Source organism: Psittacula echo (assembly GCF_963264785.1).
Source record: "Psittacula echo genome assembly, chromosome: 6".
NCBI lineage: Eukaryota > Metazoa > Chordata > Aves > Psittaciformes > Psittacidae > Psittacula > Psittacula echo.
In genome coordinates this window covers 78,414,518-78,430,410 of record NC_137743.1, presented here as the reverse complement: position 1 = coordinate 78,430,410, position 15,893 = coordinate 78,414,518, and the positions used below count along the sequence as shown (strand labels likewise).

At 38.7% G+C, this 15,893-nt stretch overlaps 1 protein-coding gene across 1 annotated transcript in view; it reads right to left on the bottom strand.

Annotated features, from left to right (window-relative positions):
* Positions 1-15,893, bottom strand: part of COL5A2 (collagen type V alpha 2 chain) — a 114,389-nt gene that overhangs the window by 5,931 nt on the left and 92,565 nt on the right. The window contains exons 31-50 of the mRNA XM_080622052.1: positions 15,693-15,746; positions 15,313-15,357; positions 14,382-14,480; positions 13,419-13,526; positions 13,250-13,303; positions 11,500-11,553; positions 11,325-11,378; positions 10,262-10,315; positions 9,324-9,431; positions 9,161-9,214; positions 8,759-8,812; positions 7,541-7,702; positions 7,325-7,432; positions 5,918-6,025; positions 5,673-5,726; positions 5,253-5,360; positions 5,076-5,129; positions 3,631-3,738; positions 2,696-2,749; positions 1,900-2,007 (exon numbers count right to left, since the gene is read on the bottom strand). Coding sequence (XP_080478178.1) covers positions 1,900-2,007; positions 2,696-2,749; positions 3,631-3,738; positions 5,076-5,129; positions 5,253-5,360; positions 5,673-5,726; positions 5,918-6,025; positions 7,325-7,432; positions 7,541-7,702; positions 8,759-8,812; positions 9,161-9,214; positions 9,324-9,431; positions 10,262-10,315; positions 11,325-11,378; positions 11,500-11,553; positions 13,250-13,303; positions 13,419-13,526; positions 14,382-14,480; positions 15,313-15,357; positions 15,693-15,746 — 1,602 coding nt within the window. The remainder of the gene's footprint in view (positions 1-1,899; positions 2,008-2,695; positions 2,750-3,630; positions 3,739-5,075; positions 5,130-5,252; positions 5,361-5,672; positions 5,727-5,917; positions 6,026-7,324; positions 7,433-7,540; positions 7,703-8,758; positions 8,813-9,160; positions 9,215-9,323; positions 9,432-10,261; positions 10,316-11,324; positions 11,379-11,499; positions 11,554-13,249; positions 13,304-13,418; positions 13,527-14,381; positions 14,481-15,312; positions 15,358-15,692; positions 15,747-15,893) is intronic.

Below are 15,893 nucleotides of genomic sequence, written 5' to 3'. Positions count from 1 at the left end.
AAATGATGGGTTGTGAGGTACTTCTGTCAACCTGATTGTGACACCTGGGGAGCTAATTGAGTCTTGACCTGAAAGATATCTGTTAATAAAGCATTATCTCCACCTGCAGATTCTGCCAGCTCTTCCAGCTCTTTGGCAGCAGAAAGACTGTAACATACCTCCATTTGAAACTTAATGCTCTGGTGCATCAGACAATGTATCAGAATGTGGCATTTCCTTTGAGAGTAATTAATTCACAACTAGTGGTCCAAATGCTTACCACAGAGCACACACCCAAGCTTACATACTCTGTGTGTGACAAATTGTCCTGGTTTAGCAGTAGCAGTCATTTTTTCTCCTTAGTAGCTGGTGCAGCGCTGTGTTTTTGACTTTTGGCCTGTGAACAGAGCTGATAACACTGATGTTTAGCCTGACCAAGGACTTTGTGAGTCTCATGCTCTGCCAGGGAAGAGGGGAAGCCGGGAGGAAGCAGGGACAGGACACCTCACCCAAACTAGCCAAAGAGGTATTCCATACCACAGCACGTCATGCCCAGGATGTAACTGAGAGTTACCTGGAAGGGCTAGTTCGCTGCTGGGTGGGGGGCGAGGTATCAGTCGGTGAGGTGTTGTATTCTCTTCCCTTGTTATTTCCTTTATCATTATTATTGGTGGTAACAGTAGTGTTATACCTTAGTTATTAAACTGTTCTTATCTCAACCGGTGGGAGTTGTATTCTTTCGATTCTTCCCCATCCCTCCAGGAGCAGGGGGGAAGAAAGGGTTGGGGGGGAAGTAGACTGCGTGGTTCTGATTTATGGCCTGGGCTTAAACCATGACACAAATGAAATCTCAAACTTTTATTTCTTGCTTTTTGGTTCCAATTTATAGTTGCACACAATCTACCATGGAAAGCAAAACTAAAAATACTGGTACGTGCTATTTCTTGTCCTGTCTCATTATGCAGATGAAGTAACTGGACACACATAATCTTGTGCTCTACCACAGACTTTTCATTCAAGTCTTGGTGCCTTGGCAAAAGTAGAGATACTGATAATTGGCAGAAACTGAAATGAAAAAGGGTGACTATAAGCACATGATAAACACAGGAAACCTTATGTCTTATGAGACAGAATAGCAGCAGAAACTGTCTTCTCTTTCTCACTATTTTATTCTACCTTTTCCACCTTTTCCCCAAGAGAATCATTCATGTGATCATCCTGATCACACTTTTCTCAAATCCCTCTAATTTTCTAATTTATCTTCTTTGGTATAGCCTACCTTATGTTTTATGGCTTAGGGTTTTGTAAACTGGTAAATGTGGAATATGGTTGGGGTATTTAGCAAAGGTTTAGGACTTTTTCCAAAACAGCCAATATATTTTTAACTGTCACGGTTGGTATCTGTAAACCCCAGATGAGCCTGAGTGTTAAGAGTTCAGGCTGCTTGTTTGGACTGAAGGATTTCTTTAATGCATGAGAAGTATGCTGCTGGCAACCAGTCACATGGCTGTTCTAATTCAGTGCCACCTTTGTGGGACTACTGGCTTTGAACTACTCCACATTCCAGATACACCAAATGACCTATGCTTAGGCCTGAGGTTTTAGAACCCAACCTGCCAAACAGCCATGCTGAACTGCAGATCCGTCAGGATTCAGTGAGCTAACTGCAGTAGTAGCCCCAGTCTTGCCTAAGGAAAGCATAAGTAGATCAGACTGGGACTGTCACAGATCTGGAAGATGAAAATGAGTAAGAAACAAGCCCTTGCAATACACAGTTACTCTGGCTATTTCTTGGAGAAATTGTATCAAATCTTACCATTTGTCTTGAGCTCATGGATGTTTAAGAAAGTGATGCAATGGACTGTAAAAAAATCTCATTATTTAAAGGTAACCTTTTCCCTCATATTCCCATCAGCTTACCTCAGGTCCGGCTTCTCCTACACTCCCTCTAACACCAGGAGGCCCAATTGGTCCAAGTGGACCAGGACTTCCATCTTTGCCAGAAGGACCAACTGGACCTGGAGGACCCTAGGAAGTATAAGAGAAAGAAGGAATGTATTTTAGCATTTAATAACAAAAAAGCAGTTTACAAGCAATATCTTTTCAGGAAGCAATACAATTATTTGTGTCTATTACAAAACTTTTAAAAATCACCCTTTTACTTCTTCTCTAAAAGTAAGAAGGCAGTTTCAATGCTGGTGTTCTGAAGTGAATCACCTCCGTGAACAGACCTTGGATCAAACGTATACTTTTTTCCTGTAACAGTTATGTGGGTTCAATTCCAGGTGCTACATATACTAGAGTAGCTGCTGTACACCCATATATATATGGACTAGGAGACAGACTGTCACTTGGGAAAACCAAGGGAAGTCATAGTTCTCCTTTAATTTTGGGTGAATGACATACATGGGGGTATGACAGGCAAGAGTAGCAATTAGCAGAGCTGCCACATATATGGCTTTGCATTTGCTACAGCAAAATTGTCTGTAAAAAGAGACTGTAGCCCTGTAGTTATTCTGAAATAACTTTTTTCTAGCTATAAACTACACCAATGTCAAAACTTTACTACATTAAACAAAGTAATGACTCTCAGCAAAAGAGAGTAATCACTACATGATACTGAAGTCAATAAAGGTCAGTGAAATAAAAGTGAAGCAGAAATAGAAATCTGACTTGGACAAAAACAAGCAAGAAAAACCTTAAACATAATACTCACCCGAGGGCCAAATGGGCCTGGAATGCCAGGACTGCCCTGTTCACCAATAGGACCCTAAAAAGAAAAAATTATCATATCATTGTAACATTTAATGCATATTCCTTTAGTTTTAAAGAATTAGTGTGTGATGTATACAATTCTGTAGGATTAGGATTATAATATACATAAGCTATCAGTAGCATCTTTCCCTCTTACAATTAATTTTCATTCTACTGTTCTCTCTTGTCACAAAGTAGCAACTAATCACAATTTAGATTAATAGAATTTACTGGTGCTTGGCTAAATCTGAAGTTGTTTCTGCAGAAAGGCCTTGCTTTCATAACATTTAGAATCAGACTGGCTTACAAAAGAGTAGCTGACAGCACTACTATGAAGTGGAAAGATGCTGTGGATGTGGGGTTTTCTTGCTGACTCTTTTATTGCATGTTTAAACTTCCAGCTCTTGCACAGAATCAGTGAACAAATGTAAAAAAAATAAAGTTTTCCACAGCATTTCCATTCAATTGCCACGGAAATCATGAAGTTTTTGAAAATACTAGCGAGATACTGTCACAGTACTCCCAGGATTTTGCATTTGATTCCTTGACTGTAGAGTTCAAACACTGGCAAAAAGCATTTCACACTCTAATGTACTTATCTGAAACTATCAACTTCTGTTATTAGCTTGTGCTGACAGGTTATAGTCTCAGTGACTGGCATAAATGGAACAAGAGCAGGAGAACACATATCTTGCAAAGCACAGGTTTACTTCATCATGCAACAGTATTGCAAAATTACATTAAAAATATTAACAAGTACAGACAGGCCACTCACAAACACCTTGTGGGGGGAAAAATAACTCATGTTTGCCTTTTTTTCATTTTAAATAACTATGTTCCTGATACATTATTTAACTATCAAGGAAATAAAATTATAGTGAAAGTAGAACAACTTACAGGAGGACCTGGAAGACCTTGAAGCCCAGTGAAACCCCTGTGTCCTTTCTGGCCCCTGTCACCTCGATCTCCATTGTCACCTTTGTCACCACGAGGTCCTTGAGGACCCTGTAAAGATCAGTGTTGAAATGTAAAATTCTGAACTGAAAAAAATCCTCAGCCTAAAAAACCTCTCACTCGCTTTTAGACACCGCATTCAGACCCCCTTTATTTCTAAAGCTAGAAAGAAGGTCATGCTGGGGCAGCTCCAAGAACTAATTTTTTTACCAAAAAATAAGTAAATAATCACAGAAAACGGTTCTGTACTTAATTATAGTTTAGCTGTGGTAAATTTAGTCTATTTAGCTTCATAATACAGTCACAAAAAACTCGCAGTAAAGATACTAAATCATTTACCTAAAATTTGTAAGATTGAGAATTTTTTTGTCTTCCTGGATATGGCAAATGATTTTTGCTGATGAGATTGAAATATTGTGGATCTCTCACTAACTCATAATAATAAAACATACTTTCAGTATGAAATCCTCCACCTTGCATCTTCACCTCTGACAGCTCCTTTCACCTTCACTATGATTAAAATACAGCTGAAGTTACATTTCCTAACTACAGACAACAATGTTCAGGCTCCCCCGTACAAACAGCTTGGTTCTATTACCATCATAATTTCACTCTATTTTTGATAGTTTTATACTTTTTATACTAATTCAAGAATCACTGGAAAACACGGCTTCTGCTTTCAATTCTGTATTTCTCAGCCCAAACTGCAAGCTAAATTTCTCAATGCCAGATTCCAAATAGCATATCAATGGCATCATTATTACTAACTACTCAATAAACCTTTCCTGTATCTCATATGACATCTGCTTAGGGACAGGACAAAATTCTTTTGAATTTCTCAAGATTCCAGTTAATTTTTTGTTCCAAGCTTGGATTGTAAAAGAGTTATGTAATGCAAAAAGATGGGGTTTGTTTGTTTTTCCATTTGGACTGAAGTCAATCTCTTGAGTTTCATTAAGGCAGTTTCATGGGAACAGGTGATTTTGTTATATTTTTGCCATTTTTGTCAAAAAACGTGCCTTTTTCTTCAGCATTCATTTCCTTACCCCTTATTTGAATTGTCAAACACAGACTCCAGCAATTCGCTAACTGAATTCCTACCATCATCTGGACAGCAACAAACTCCAAATAAATAGGCTTCCAAAGCATTCATTGTATCTTTGCAGTGTTGCTAAAGATAGTCTAGAAATACTAGTGTATCCAAATAGATTTGTACAGCTTTGCAGCTCATAAAACTACCTGTATCCACTTGCAATCCGAACACTAGAAGTTGAAGCCCTCACTAAAAATTGAAGCCTTGTTTAGCATTCTCATTTAGGTTAAACTTCTCATGCACTTTCCTTTAAAAAGTAACTCAGATCAAACCACAGTGACCATGGAGTACTTACAGGCAAACCTCTTTTTCCTGCACGACCTGGGGGACCCATCGGACCTCGAGAACCCTACCAAGATTGCACACAGAAGATACGTGAAGCAATGCACAGAAGCAAACACAAGTTTGTTGTTCTGTTGTTTGGGGTTTTTTTTTAATTTAAAAAGTATTTAAAAAAAAAGATTTCACTTACAGTTTCGCCTCTTTGACCCGCATCTCCTGGAGGGCCAACAGGACCTGGAGTTCCTGGGCCCCCTGGGGAACCTGGTAAGCCTGCAGGGCCAGGCTCACCACGATCACCCTGCAAAATATAATTTCAACATTATTGATCTAAAGAAGACTAGACTAGACCAACGCAAAAGGACTCTAGCATTGCTAATCTATTTTGTATCAATTAGAATCCACAAAGATATTAATTCTGTAAGAACTCAAGTCTGAGTTTGGGGAGACGGGTGTTCTTAGCCAGGTTTCCTCAACTTTGAAAGGCACTACTTATTCAAAGCTGTGATACAATTTCAGAACAAGTTCTCCTGAATGGAGAAAAAAATCTACAGTAAGTCAATAATGAAATGGAGATTTCCAGAAGTGATTTAAGAAAACAATATATTCTTACACGTTCTCCAACTGCTCCATCTCGTCCAGGAGTACCGTCATTGCCAGCAGGTCCCTAGAGTTACGGAATAAAAATAGAGAGTATTGATCAACTCTGTAATCTTGAATTGCCATAAGAACTAGAAAGTTCTCCACCTCTAACTTCAAGTCAAGGAGAATAACCACTGGGCTGTTTTTCTTTGTTTGTTTGGGGTTTGTTTGTTGTGTTTGGGGTTTTTTTTCATATTATGAGGTTCTAATACTTACCTCTGGACCAGCTTCACCTACAGGCCCAGTGGCACCTGACTGGCCAATAGGTCCTGGGGGACCTTTGTCACCAGGTGGCCCTGTGGGACCTTGTTTTCCTGGTGTCCCCTGGAAAAGGTGAGAAATATATCAAAATTCTAATCACAAAACAAAGAAAGCACAAAAAAAACCCTTGCTGCCTCCAAAACTCTACTCATTAATCCAGTCTGAAGTACCATTTGTAACTTCAAACCTGACAATTAAGGAAAATGTTCTTCTAGATTTTGAACATATATTTAATTCACTGTGTATTTTTAAGCAGTTTAATTGTGTTATCTCCTTTTGAATAGGCTTTTATTGACTAGGCACTGCACTTGAAATTGGTTTATCCAGCAGCAACTCTCTTACACACAAACTCTCCTGATATATCAATATGACTGATGGCATTACCTGCAATAGGTAATGTCTTTCATCCGGAATAATATAATGTAGTTTGAAATAAGTAACATGACTTTTTTGTTGCTGTTATTGGAGGTTTTTGGGTTTTGGTTTGGTTTTTTTTTTCGCCTCCATCTCAACACCAGCAAACCTTGTTAACCTGAAATAATTTCTGGCCAACTTTATCTATGAATTGATTTTATTGATTCAGTGGTAATGGCAGATCCTCCATACCATTCCTTTTAATAATAGTCCATTTAATGATTTGATCTCATGGATCATAAGACTATCCAATAAATATCTATAAATCCTACCTTAAAGCAAAGAAAGCACAAATGGCAATTTTGAAGACCATAATTCACAATTTATGAAATAGCAGTTACAGAGTATGTAATTATATCCAGTGACCTTTGGGAACCTAAATGAAAAGTCTGGGATTATTTTATTTTTTTTTTTCAAGTTTTTAGTTTTAGTCATAGAATCATAGAATCATAGAATAGTTAGGGTTGGAAAGGACCTTAAGATCATCTAGTTCCAACCCCCCTGCCATGGGCAGGGACACCCCACGCTAAACCATGCCACCCAAGGCCTCATCCAACCTGGCCTTGAACACCGCCAAGGATGGAGCATTCACAACCTCCCTGGGCAACCCATTCCAGTGCCTCACCACCCTCTCAGTAAAGAATTTCTTCCTTAGATCCAATTCTAAACTTCCCCTGGTTAAGTCAAATAGGAACATTCTGGCTAGAAGTCTTAATGCCATTAACCACTTACTCTTGATCCAAACTGAGACCTTCCCTTATGGCAGAAACAAAATCTTCCACCTCATGCACCTGCCTGGGATTTAACTATTTACTATTCTGTCTATGTTCTCTCCTACAATTGGATTTTTCCAACTTTCTCCTCATGCTATGGGGCACTATGTTCTGAATCCCACAAAGATTATGAGAATGCCCCAGCTGGTGGCATATTGACTTCATTGTTACTTACTGCAGGACCCGGCAGCCCTGGCATGCCTCTTTCCCCTCGTTGTCCTGGCATACCAACAATACCTCTTTGACCAGTAGTTCCTGCTGGACCAGGGGGTCCATCCGGGCCCTGAAATCCACAAAGGATAAAACATTACAGTAGCAATAAGGGTAAGTATCAATGAGACCAAGCCTAGAGCTGGCCGAGGAAGAGTTAGTAACATCAACCAGGACTTACCGGCTGCCCATCTTCCCCTGCATCACCCTTGTCCCCAGGACCACCAGGAGGCCCAGCTGGCCCTCGATCTCCCACACGGCCATGAGAACCGGGATCACCACGAAGACCTGGGGGACCTTCTTTTCCTGGTTCACCGATAGGCCCAGCAGGCCCTGGAGCTCCCTAGGAAAATTAAAACACCTCAATACATTGGACCTTTTTCTGATCAGGACAACCAAATTCTAAGGATTGTGTTTTGATTAACTAGAAATGTGCATATGCTAAAGGAAGGCCCAAAGTGTGACTGAGTTAAAAGCTTATTAAAAGCTTATTAGTTCATAAACAAGATGAAACAAACATCAAATTATGTCCAAGATCCCCTCCAATTTGCAATTCCAAGCTCCTTTCTTACATTTTCTTTTTTAACTTGGGGTGTACAACTACTGCTAAAAAACTCGCCTTTGCCCGTTCTTCCCAATATCATCAAGCTAAAGTCTACATTCAAACTTTTAGTTTATATGGCACAAATTAGCATTTTAAATGGACCTTTGTTAACTTTTCAAATACCTTTAAAAGACTTCACATGTATATTATGCTTTCCATAAATGTCACATTTTGATAAACTCACAGTGAATGCAATCAAAACATTAAAAGGCATAGTAAGAGAGTGACAGTTTTCTGTGTGGAGTTGGATCCTCACTTGTTGACTGACAAATAACTTTTTCGTGTGTGTGTTTCTGAAAATGTTTAGATATAAGGAATTCTGTGGGGTTTTTTTGTTTGTTTTTATTATTATTATTATTATTATTTATTTTAATGGATTTTACGATCCACCAATGAAATAGCCTGGTAGGGGGCCCTTCTTTTCCCAAAAACTCTCCTAACTTCAGTCACCACTGAAGGGACCAGAAAGTATAAAGTGCAAGACAATATAGGTTCTTGTTTTGTTCCTGTAAGCAATTAAGTCATTAGAGCAGCTCAAACAACTCGAAGCCTACTTACAGTGTAAAATCTTGCACTAATTTGGACACACTGACACCAGATCAAGCCCAAGACTGATGAGTTTTATTTAATACAGTCGGATGTAAGCATGCAGTCACAGAAGTCAGTGCTGACAAGTTTCTATCTATAGCATTAGGCCATAAAACACTTCTTCACCTTTCCTGCTTTATTCAGTCTTAAAGTTTTTAACAAGGAATTTATAAAACACACCTATCAGGAATATGAAACTTGACTTACAGTAGGTCCTGGAGGCCCAACTCTTCCAGCAGATCCTGGGAATCCAGTAGCACCCTAAGAAAAAGAATACATCTTAATGCCAACTTTGTTGCAAGAAATATAGCACTGGGTACCTCAAATGTTCTCAGTTGAATTAGTAAGCAAATAATAATTATATATTATAATTAACTAAGTTAATATGTAATATAGAATATGGTATACGTTATTATATCTAATGTTATTAAATATATTAAATACTGTCTAATATATCATACATAATAAATATATAATATTGCATATTGCATGTTATGTAAGTAATTGCAGACTGAAAACCAAGCTGAGATGAGGAATGATACACACATTACATAAAATTTCAGGATTAGATTATCTGCAGCCAGGTCACAAAAAGTAAAATTTACTTACAGGTGGACCCTGAGTTCCTCTACCACCTTTCAGACCAGGAACACCTGGAGGACCCTAAGAAGAAAGGAGAATGAGAGGGGTGATAGTGAACACCTGGAACATTTTTTAAATAAGCAAGATCAGCCTATGCCACTGGTTCTCCGATTACGTTACTTATACTTACTGGTGGACCAGGAGACCCAGCAAGACCCTGTGGTCCTGGAGATCCAGCATCTCCTTTCTGTCCAGGTTCTCCAGGTTCGCCTTTCACACCTGGCTGACCATCAGGGCCCTATAAGAATATTTAGGAGAGACATAATATATAGGAGAGACATCAGGTCAGAGAACAGCAAATATTTCCAGCCTAAAAAAGTAATTTTGTAGGGAATTTCTAGAAGGCAAAAGATAATAGGAGAATAAGTCAGCCCACAAAACACATTAAGCATTTGCTTAACAGTTCGGTTGAAGAGAATTGTAACAGTTCACAACAGTCTTTAGAAGATCACAGATGAGATTTTCTGAACAGTCTGTGAAGTCATCATTTCCATTTAAAATGTTCTTTTATCTAGCTCACGTTTTTCTTTTCTTTAGATTTTCTATTTTCCACAGCAGCTATTACATACTTAAAAGTAAAAGGGACTAAAAAGGCATTGTCTTTTCTAGTCTTGTTTTTTCCCTCCAAAGGAAGCAGGTGCCTGACTTTTTTTGAAAGGTCTGAAACAGAGTATTTAGGCTGTGGGAATGTTTAGGGTATTCAGTGGAAAACTCATAAACCTTCCATTTGGTCCATCAACTCATTCCAGCCTTCACTACTCATGGCACAAATCTTTGCTGCCTTCAGTAGATGACACTTCATAACTTGCCTCATTCTAATCTCAAAGGAGCAACATAGCATATTCATGAAAATATGAAATCTGGTGAGCAATTATATAATTTCATCAACAAAATCACTTTTCAACTGTCTAGGGTATATATTGGCCCTTTACCTGAAAAAGAAACAGCTCTTTCTGCAACAAAAATGTTACTCACTTTCCAGAACACTGCAGTATTACTCATAATGAAGGAAACTAAGCATGTCAAAGCATGACTAAAGGAAACTCATTAGTGTCACAAAACACATACCGGGGGACCAGCAAAACCAACAGCGCCAGTTGGGCCATTTTCTCCTCGGGAACCCTGGCCAAAAAAATTAGAGTAGTTGTATTTAACAATTGTCTTTTTATATACAGAATAATTCATAGAAGGATGTTAACTATTTACTATCATAAACGTGCTTACACTTTTGTTCTATTAACCAGAATTGATGAACTTTTAATCATGAAATAAACAATGCTAGCTGTGATGTTAACATCTGCCTTGTGTTCAAGACTATATTTAAACTTTCAGAATTTAGAGATGGAAGGCATAAGCAAGCACTAAAAGCACAGTAGGTGAAATTCTGCTCACAGCTACTTCCAGAGATGGCACAGTTAGCTGAAGAGCATGTATTTTATCCATATCCCAATGAGATAGACTGGGAAAAAAACCACAGTAGTTCACAGATGTATCCTTCTACAAGATCAGAATAGCTATGAGCTGCTTCAACTGAGCTTTCCACACAGCATTTGTTTGGAAAAGGAGGAGCTGAAGGCTGCCAAGATCCAGCACTCCCTAGAGGGGTGGAAGCTGTTTCAGTTTATACTGGAAATAGGATTGCTCTGATTTATGACAGAGACATAATCAATTCCAAGCAGTATGAAGGATCTAGAAGGGCTGAGCCTCTAATTCCCTAATCAAAGTCAACCCTTAAAATCACAAATTAACAGAATATGACTAGAGTTAACACAACTAGAGGAACTCAGGTATACCTCTGCTCTTTGTCCATCTAGACAGCTGTATGTTTACAGTAGTATCTGGTATAGGCATGCTTTGAACAATTAAAAGTGGTGGTGCACTTTCAGGAGTGAGTTAAATGAGGGTAAGTCTCTGTAAATTTTGCCCTAACGCAAGTATAGGGCCAAGGGAAAAAATCTGCTAATTGTTTTTGCAAGTGCACAGCATCAAGAAAGAACTACAGATTTTATCTACAAAGGAAGGAGAGGAAAAAGAGGAAAATATATCAGCAAATGAGACAAATGGCTGGAGTCTGGATAAGCGTTATATATTGTCAACTTATGTCAGTCAAAAACCGAACATGTTTACTCACAGGGTTTCCACGGGAGCCAGGAGGACCAACTAGACCTCTAGGACCAGGTTCACCCTTAAAATTAAATTAAAGGTTATTATTTCCCAAGTAACTTATTTGACAAGTAGCAAAAGTGCCAGTAAAGTGTGATAATATCGAGAAACTTCAGTAGAAAATTGAGTAAAAATCTGTTTACCTTTTCACCAGTGGGACCTGCTGGACCCATTGGGCCTATTGGACCAGGAAGACCCTTTTGAAAAATTAAGATGAAAAGAAGTTAGAGAAGTTGTGCTTCAAAACAGTTAGTTTAAATCTTTTCATATGTTAGTATTTCCATATGCTTTTTCATTCCTTTAAAGTCTTCTCCTTTATCTCAGAAAACTTCTTGGGCCTTCTTTATCTAAAACTGACTTGAATTTCCTCTCCCAGTGACCAAAATCCCACATCTCAAAGGACCTGCTTTCCTTCATTCTCTTTTTTCACTTACTTCATCTTCTTTATGTAGTGTTTGTGCATAAGGCCAGTGATAAAAAAAAAAACCACACCGGCATTATTTTGCTGTCTCAGGAGAAAATTCAGTCCTTCTTTCCCACTTGCACTGAAGCTCCTTTTGTTATGCTAGTATTTAACTGTTTCAATTATCTTTAAAGATCCATCACTACTTCCGAAGATTCATTGATATCTTAAAACTCCTCAAGTGTCCTTTGTCCCTTCGGGGGCAGTTAAGGTGCAAATTTTCCATTCAGACCCATCAACTCCACATAATGATCCCACAACATTAACTATATTACCTTCCTGAATATTTAGATATCCCAATTACAGTTCTCTTTAATTAGAAGCAAAATACCAAAACTTGCACCAAGTTTGTCTTGAACAAAATTCCCCCTCCCACCAAAGAACTGCTCTGGAACTTAGTTTAACTGTAGAGAAATATAGAAAAAGAAGGCATTAACAAGGGATACCGTAATGCCATTAATGCTTTAGTGGTCATTAGCAGAAATATCTGCAGATACCCGACTATAGAACAGGGATGTACATTTAGCTCACCATTGCTTTATCTGCTCACCAGTTACTGTAAACTAAGAAAACACCTTACAATGACTAAGAACTGTTTTGTATCTTTGGATAATATCTGACTTGTATAACTCATTCCAGCTCAGAGCTAATGTTTTTAAGTTAGTGCTTCTGTATACTAAGGTTTCACCAAAGACCTTTTGCTCTTTTAACAATAAATTTAGGCCAGGCAGAATCATTATCTTTTGAATGTACCTCGCTTTGCAAACACCTAGCAGTTAGTACTCCAACTGGTTTGCAAAACCCAAGATCCTCAGATACATGAGATTCATGTAAAAAGTAACTCAACTTCAGGGAAGAAAATATGGTCAGTGTATACACAGCAAACCCAGTGCTTTTGGGGTTATTTCACAGCTGGTCTATGCAGAAGAGCATATGTAACATGACTTGAAGAGATTCACCATGTTATTTATGCATAGGAGATTGTTTTTTTTACAGTAGAGTCAGTGACTTACTGCCCGTATGGGGCTTAGTACATTTACTGGAATTTTCACCTGTGAAACTCAGGACAGATCACAGGGAACTCAGTCCAAACAAGAAGGTGGCATCTGCCTTAGTACAAGAGTAAGAGGTGGAAGGGCTGCTTTTTTGTTATATATATATTCTGCCTGTCCCTTTTTCAATATTTTTACTATAGTCAGCCTAGCTGAATCCCAAATCAACACACTACTTCTGGGAATCCTTTCCTTTGATATCTTAACTCCCACTATTGATGATACCAAATAGGGGTTTGGGACACAGATATCTCAAACCACTCTGCACATAGTATCACCAGGCTGAGTAGCATTTAACTTCATGAGTTGAGCACCCTAGCAGAATAAACAATATGGTGAGTGAAGAACAGGTCTAAACAGGGTGATGGATTTACTTACTCTTGCCCCGTCGTTGCCAGCTGTACCTTCAGCACCCTTCTCACCTACACCACCCTATGGAAAATACCCAGAAAGTCTCAGTTATGACACTAGATGCTGAATACCCTGGAATAATTGCAGTATTAAGAGACTGGTGACTTGCCTCAAGACAACAGAAATAAACACTTACTCTATCACCCTTGGGGCCAGGTGTTCCAGCGATCCCTCTTTCTCCAGGCATACCTTGAAGTCCTGGTGGGCCTGCATCACCAGGTGTCCCACTAGGGCCTGGACTTCCCTGAAGCAAATAAAGAACAAGTTGCTGTCTATTCATCTGTGAAGTATCTTTGTCTCCAGGCTACAGAACACACTGTGCCTGTGTTAAAGTCTCTAGGGCACTGTTTTAAGTAATAATTTTCTCTTAACTTTGGACTTTATTCATGTCCAAATACTTTTCCCATTGTGTTACTCAGGAAGTTCAGTTGTAATACCGAACTGTAATACTGTAGTCTTTCCAAAAACATTAGTATTTACTTAGTGCATGAGAACAGGCAAAAAAAGAAACTCAAGCATCTCTCTACCTTGATGCCACATGGTTCTATTACACTAAGTAGCTACAGGTAGAAGTTGCCAGGGGCAGAGTTGCTGTTTTTATGCTTTGCTTCTCACAGCTTATGTCTCACATTACTAGAGACAATCCCTACTTGGGGTGACCTTCCTAAGCCTAAGTAAAAAGATTGCAGGTGAAAGAAATGCATGGTGTTTTCAGCATTTCCTTTTAAACATTCATCCCTGCCAAATGTCTTTGTGTAAACTAAAATGGCTTTTAAAACCTTGCTAGAAGGTTTTCTGCAGTTCAGAAATGGATTTGCCCAATTTTACTGAGGAGCACAAAAGCCATTTTAAACTTCAGACCTATATAAATTAATACAAAATGTGATTTCTCGACATTTTAGTATCTTGCAATTTATTAATATTTTTATACTGGTATAAAAATGGTTTTTATGTCCCCCTAAAGCCCTTTTCATGAAAGAGATCTTGTTTATATGAGCTATCCCTTTTATAATTAAAAAAAAACCTCCTCTATGTTTGCATGCATGAGCAGTATCATACATTACATCACTGCAGCAACACAAATCTCCATTCAGCTTACCTTTGGACCATCAGGACCATGGCCTCCAGCCATACCCTTTTCACCCTGGAGTCCTGATGCACCTGGTTCTCCCCTCTCTCCTGGATTGCCACGTTCTCCCTACCAAATTGAAAATTATTACTTATTTGGAAATCATGGTACAGTTCTGGTAGACAAAATCCTAAATACACTGTAAGTACAGCACTGCTATTTGAACAAAGAGCCTGTGAACAAATTCTAGGAGAACTGATCAAATACAAAAACAGCTTTAGGCTTTTATTGTTAAAGGTAGGGGAAGTAGCATGTTCAGTCTGGAGAAGAGAAGGCTGCATGGAGACCTCATAGCAGCCTTCCAGTATCTGAAGGGGGCCTATAAGGATGCTGGGGAGGGACTCTTCATTAGGGACTGTAGTGATAAGACAAGGGATAACAGGTTAAAACTTAAACAGGTGAAGTTTAGATTAGATATAAGGAAGAACTTTACTGTGAGGGTGGTGAGGCACTGGAAGGGGTTGGCCAAGGAACCTGTGCTGTCCCTGGTGGTGTTCAAGGCCTGGCTGGACAGAGCCTTGGGTGGTATTAATTAAAAACATGGTTTATTGCAAGGTGTGCCTGACCATGGCAGGGGGGTTGGAACTAGATGATCTTAAGGTCCTTTCCAACCTTACCTAGTCTATGATTCTATGTTGCTTAGCAAACTAAAAACTGTCATTTCATAGGTGTAAATCAAATCGTTTAGCAGCTAGTACTCAACACCACTTCATGAGCTACAAAACCATTAAAGGTTGTAGGTTTTACAGAAGCCATCTTAAAATGTATCCATGTTTACAACCATTTTGTTGGTGGGGAAAGAGTAAAATACTCACTTTAGCTGTTCAAGTCCACATTCCATATCAACTGGCAACATCAGCGAACTGTTACAAATGTTTAAACACTGATAGAAAACACTTACCCTAGGGCCCAATGGACCAACTGCTCCAGGATCTCCAGGCACACCCTAAGCAGAACAGAACTCACCATTAGAACGAGAGCATTATTTATGAATAATGCCTTACAGTTATGCAAGTTAGAGATAAAAAATTAATTTCCAAAATACTATGAATGTAGACGGCTAGTTCTGACTATTATTTGCCCGAGACAAGAGCAGAGTCTAAATCAGTCCAAGATATTGGTCAGATTCTAGAAATTATTTTATCCAAAAAGCAGTCCTCAGACAGCTTTCAGACTACATCAGTACATATTTTGAAATAGAGTGGGAAATTAAATTACAAAGAGAAAAAATGGTAAAAGTACTTCATGAAATGAATTCTTGTAACATTACACAGAAATTACCTGATCACCCGGCTTTCCTCCCTCACCTGGAGGACCTGGTGGACCAGGCAAACCCTGTAAAAAAAGTTAAAAAAATGGTGACTAAGATGGTAGAAAATTATGTAAATTCAGGTTTAAGTAAGACACCAAGAATATCAATGTAGTATTATACCCCATACTAGAGTATGCCATCAGAGACCCCTAAGAAAAAGTTACATGAAT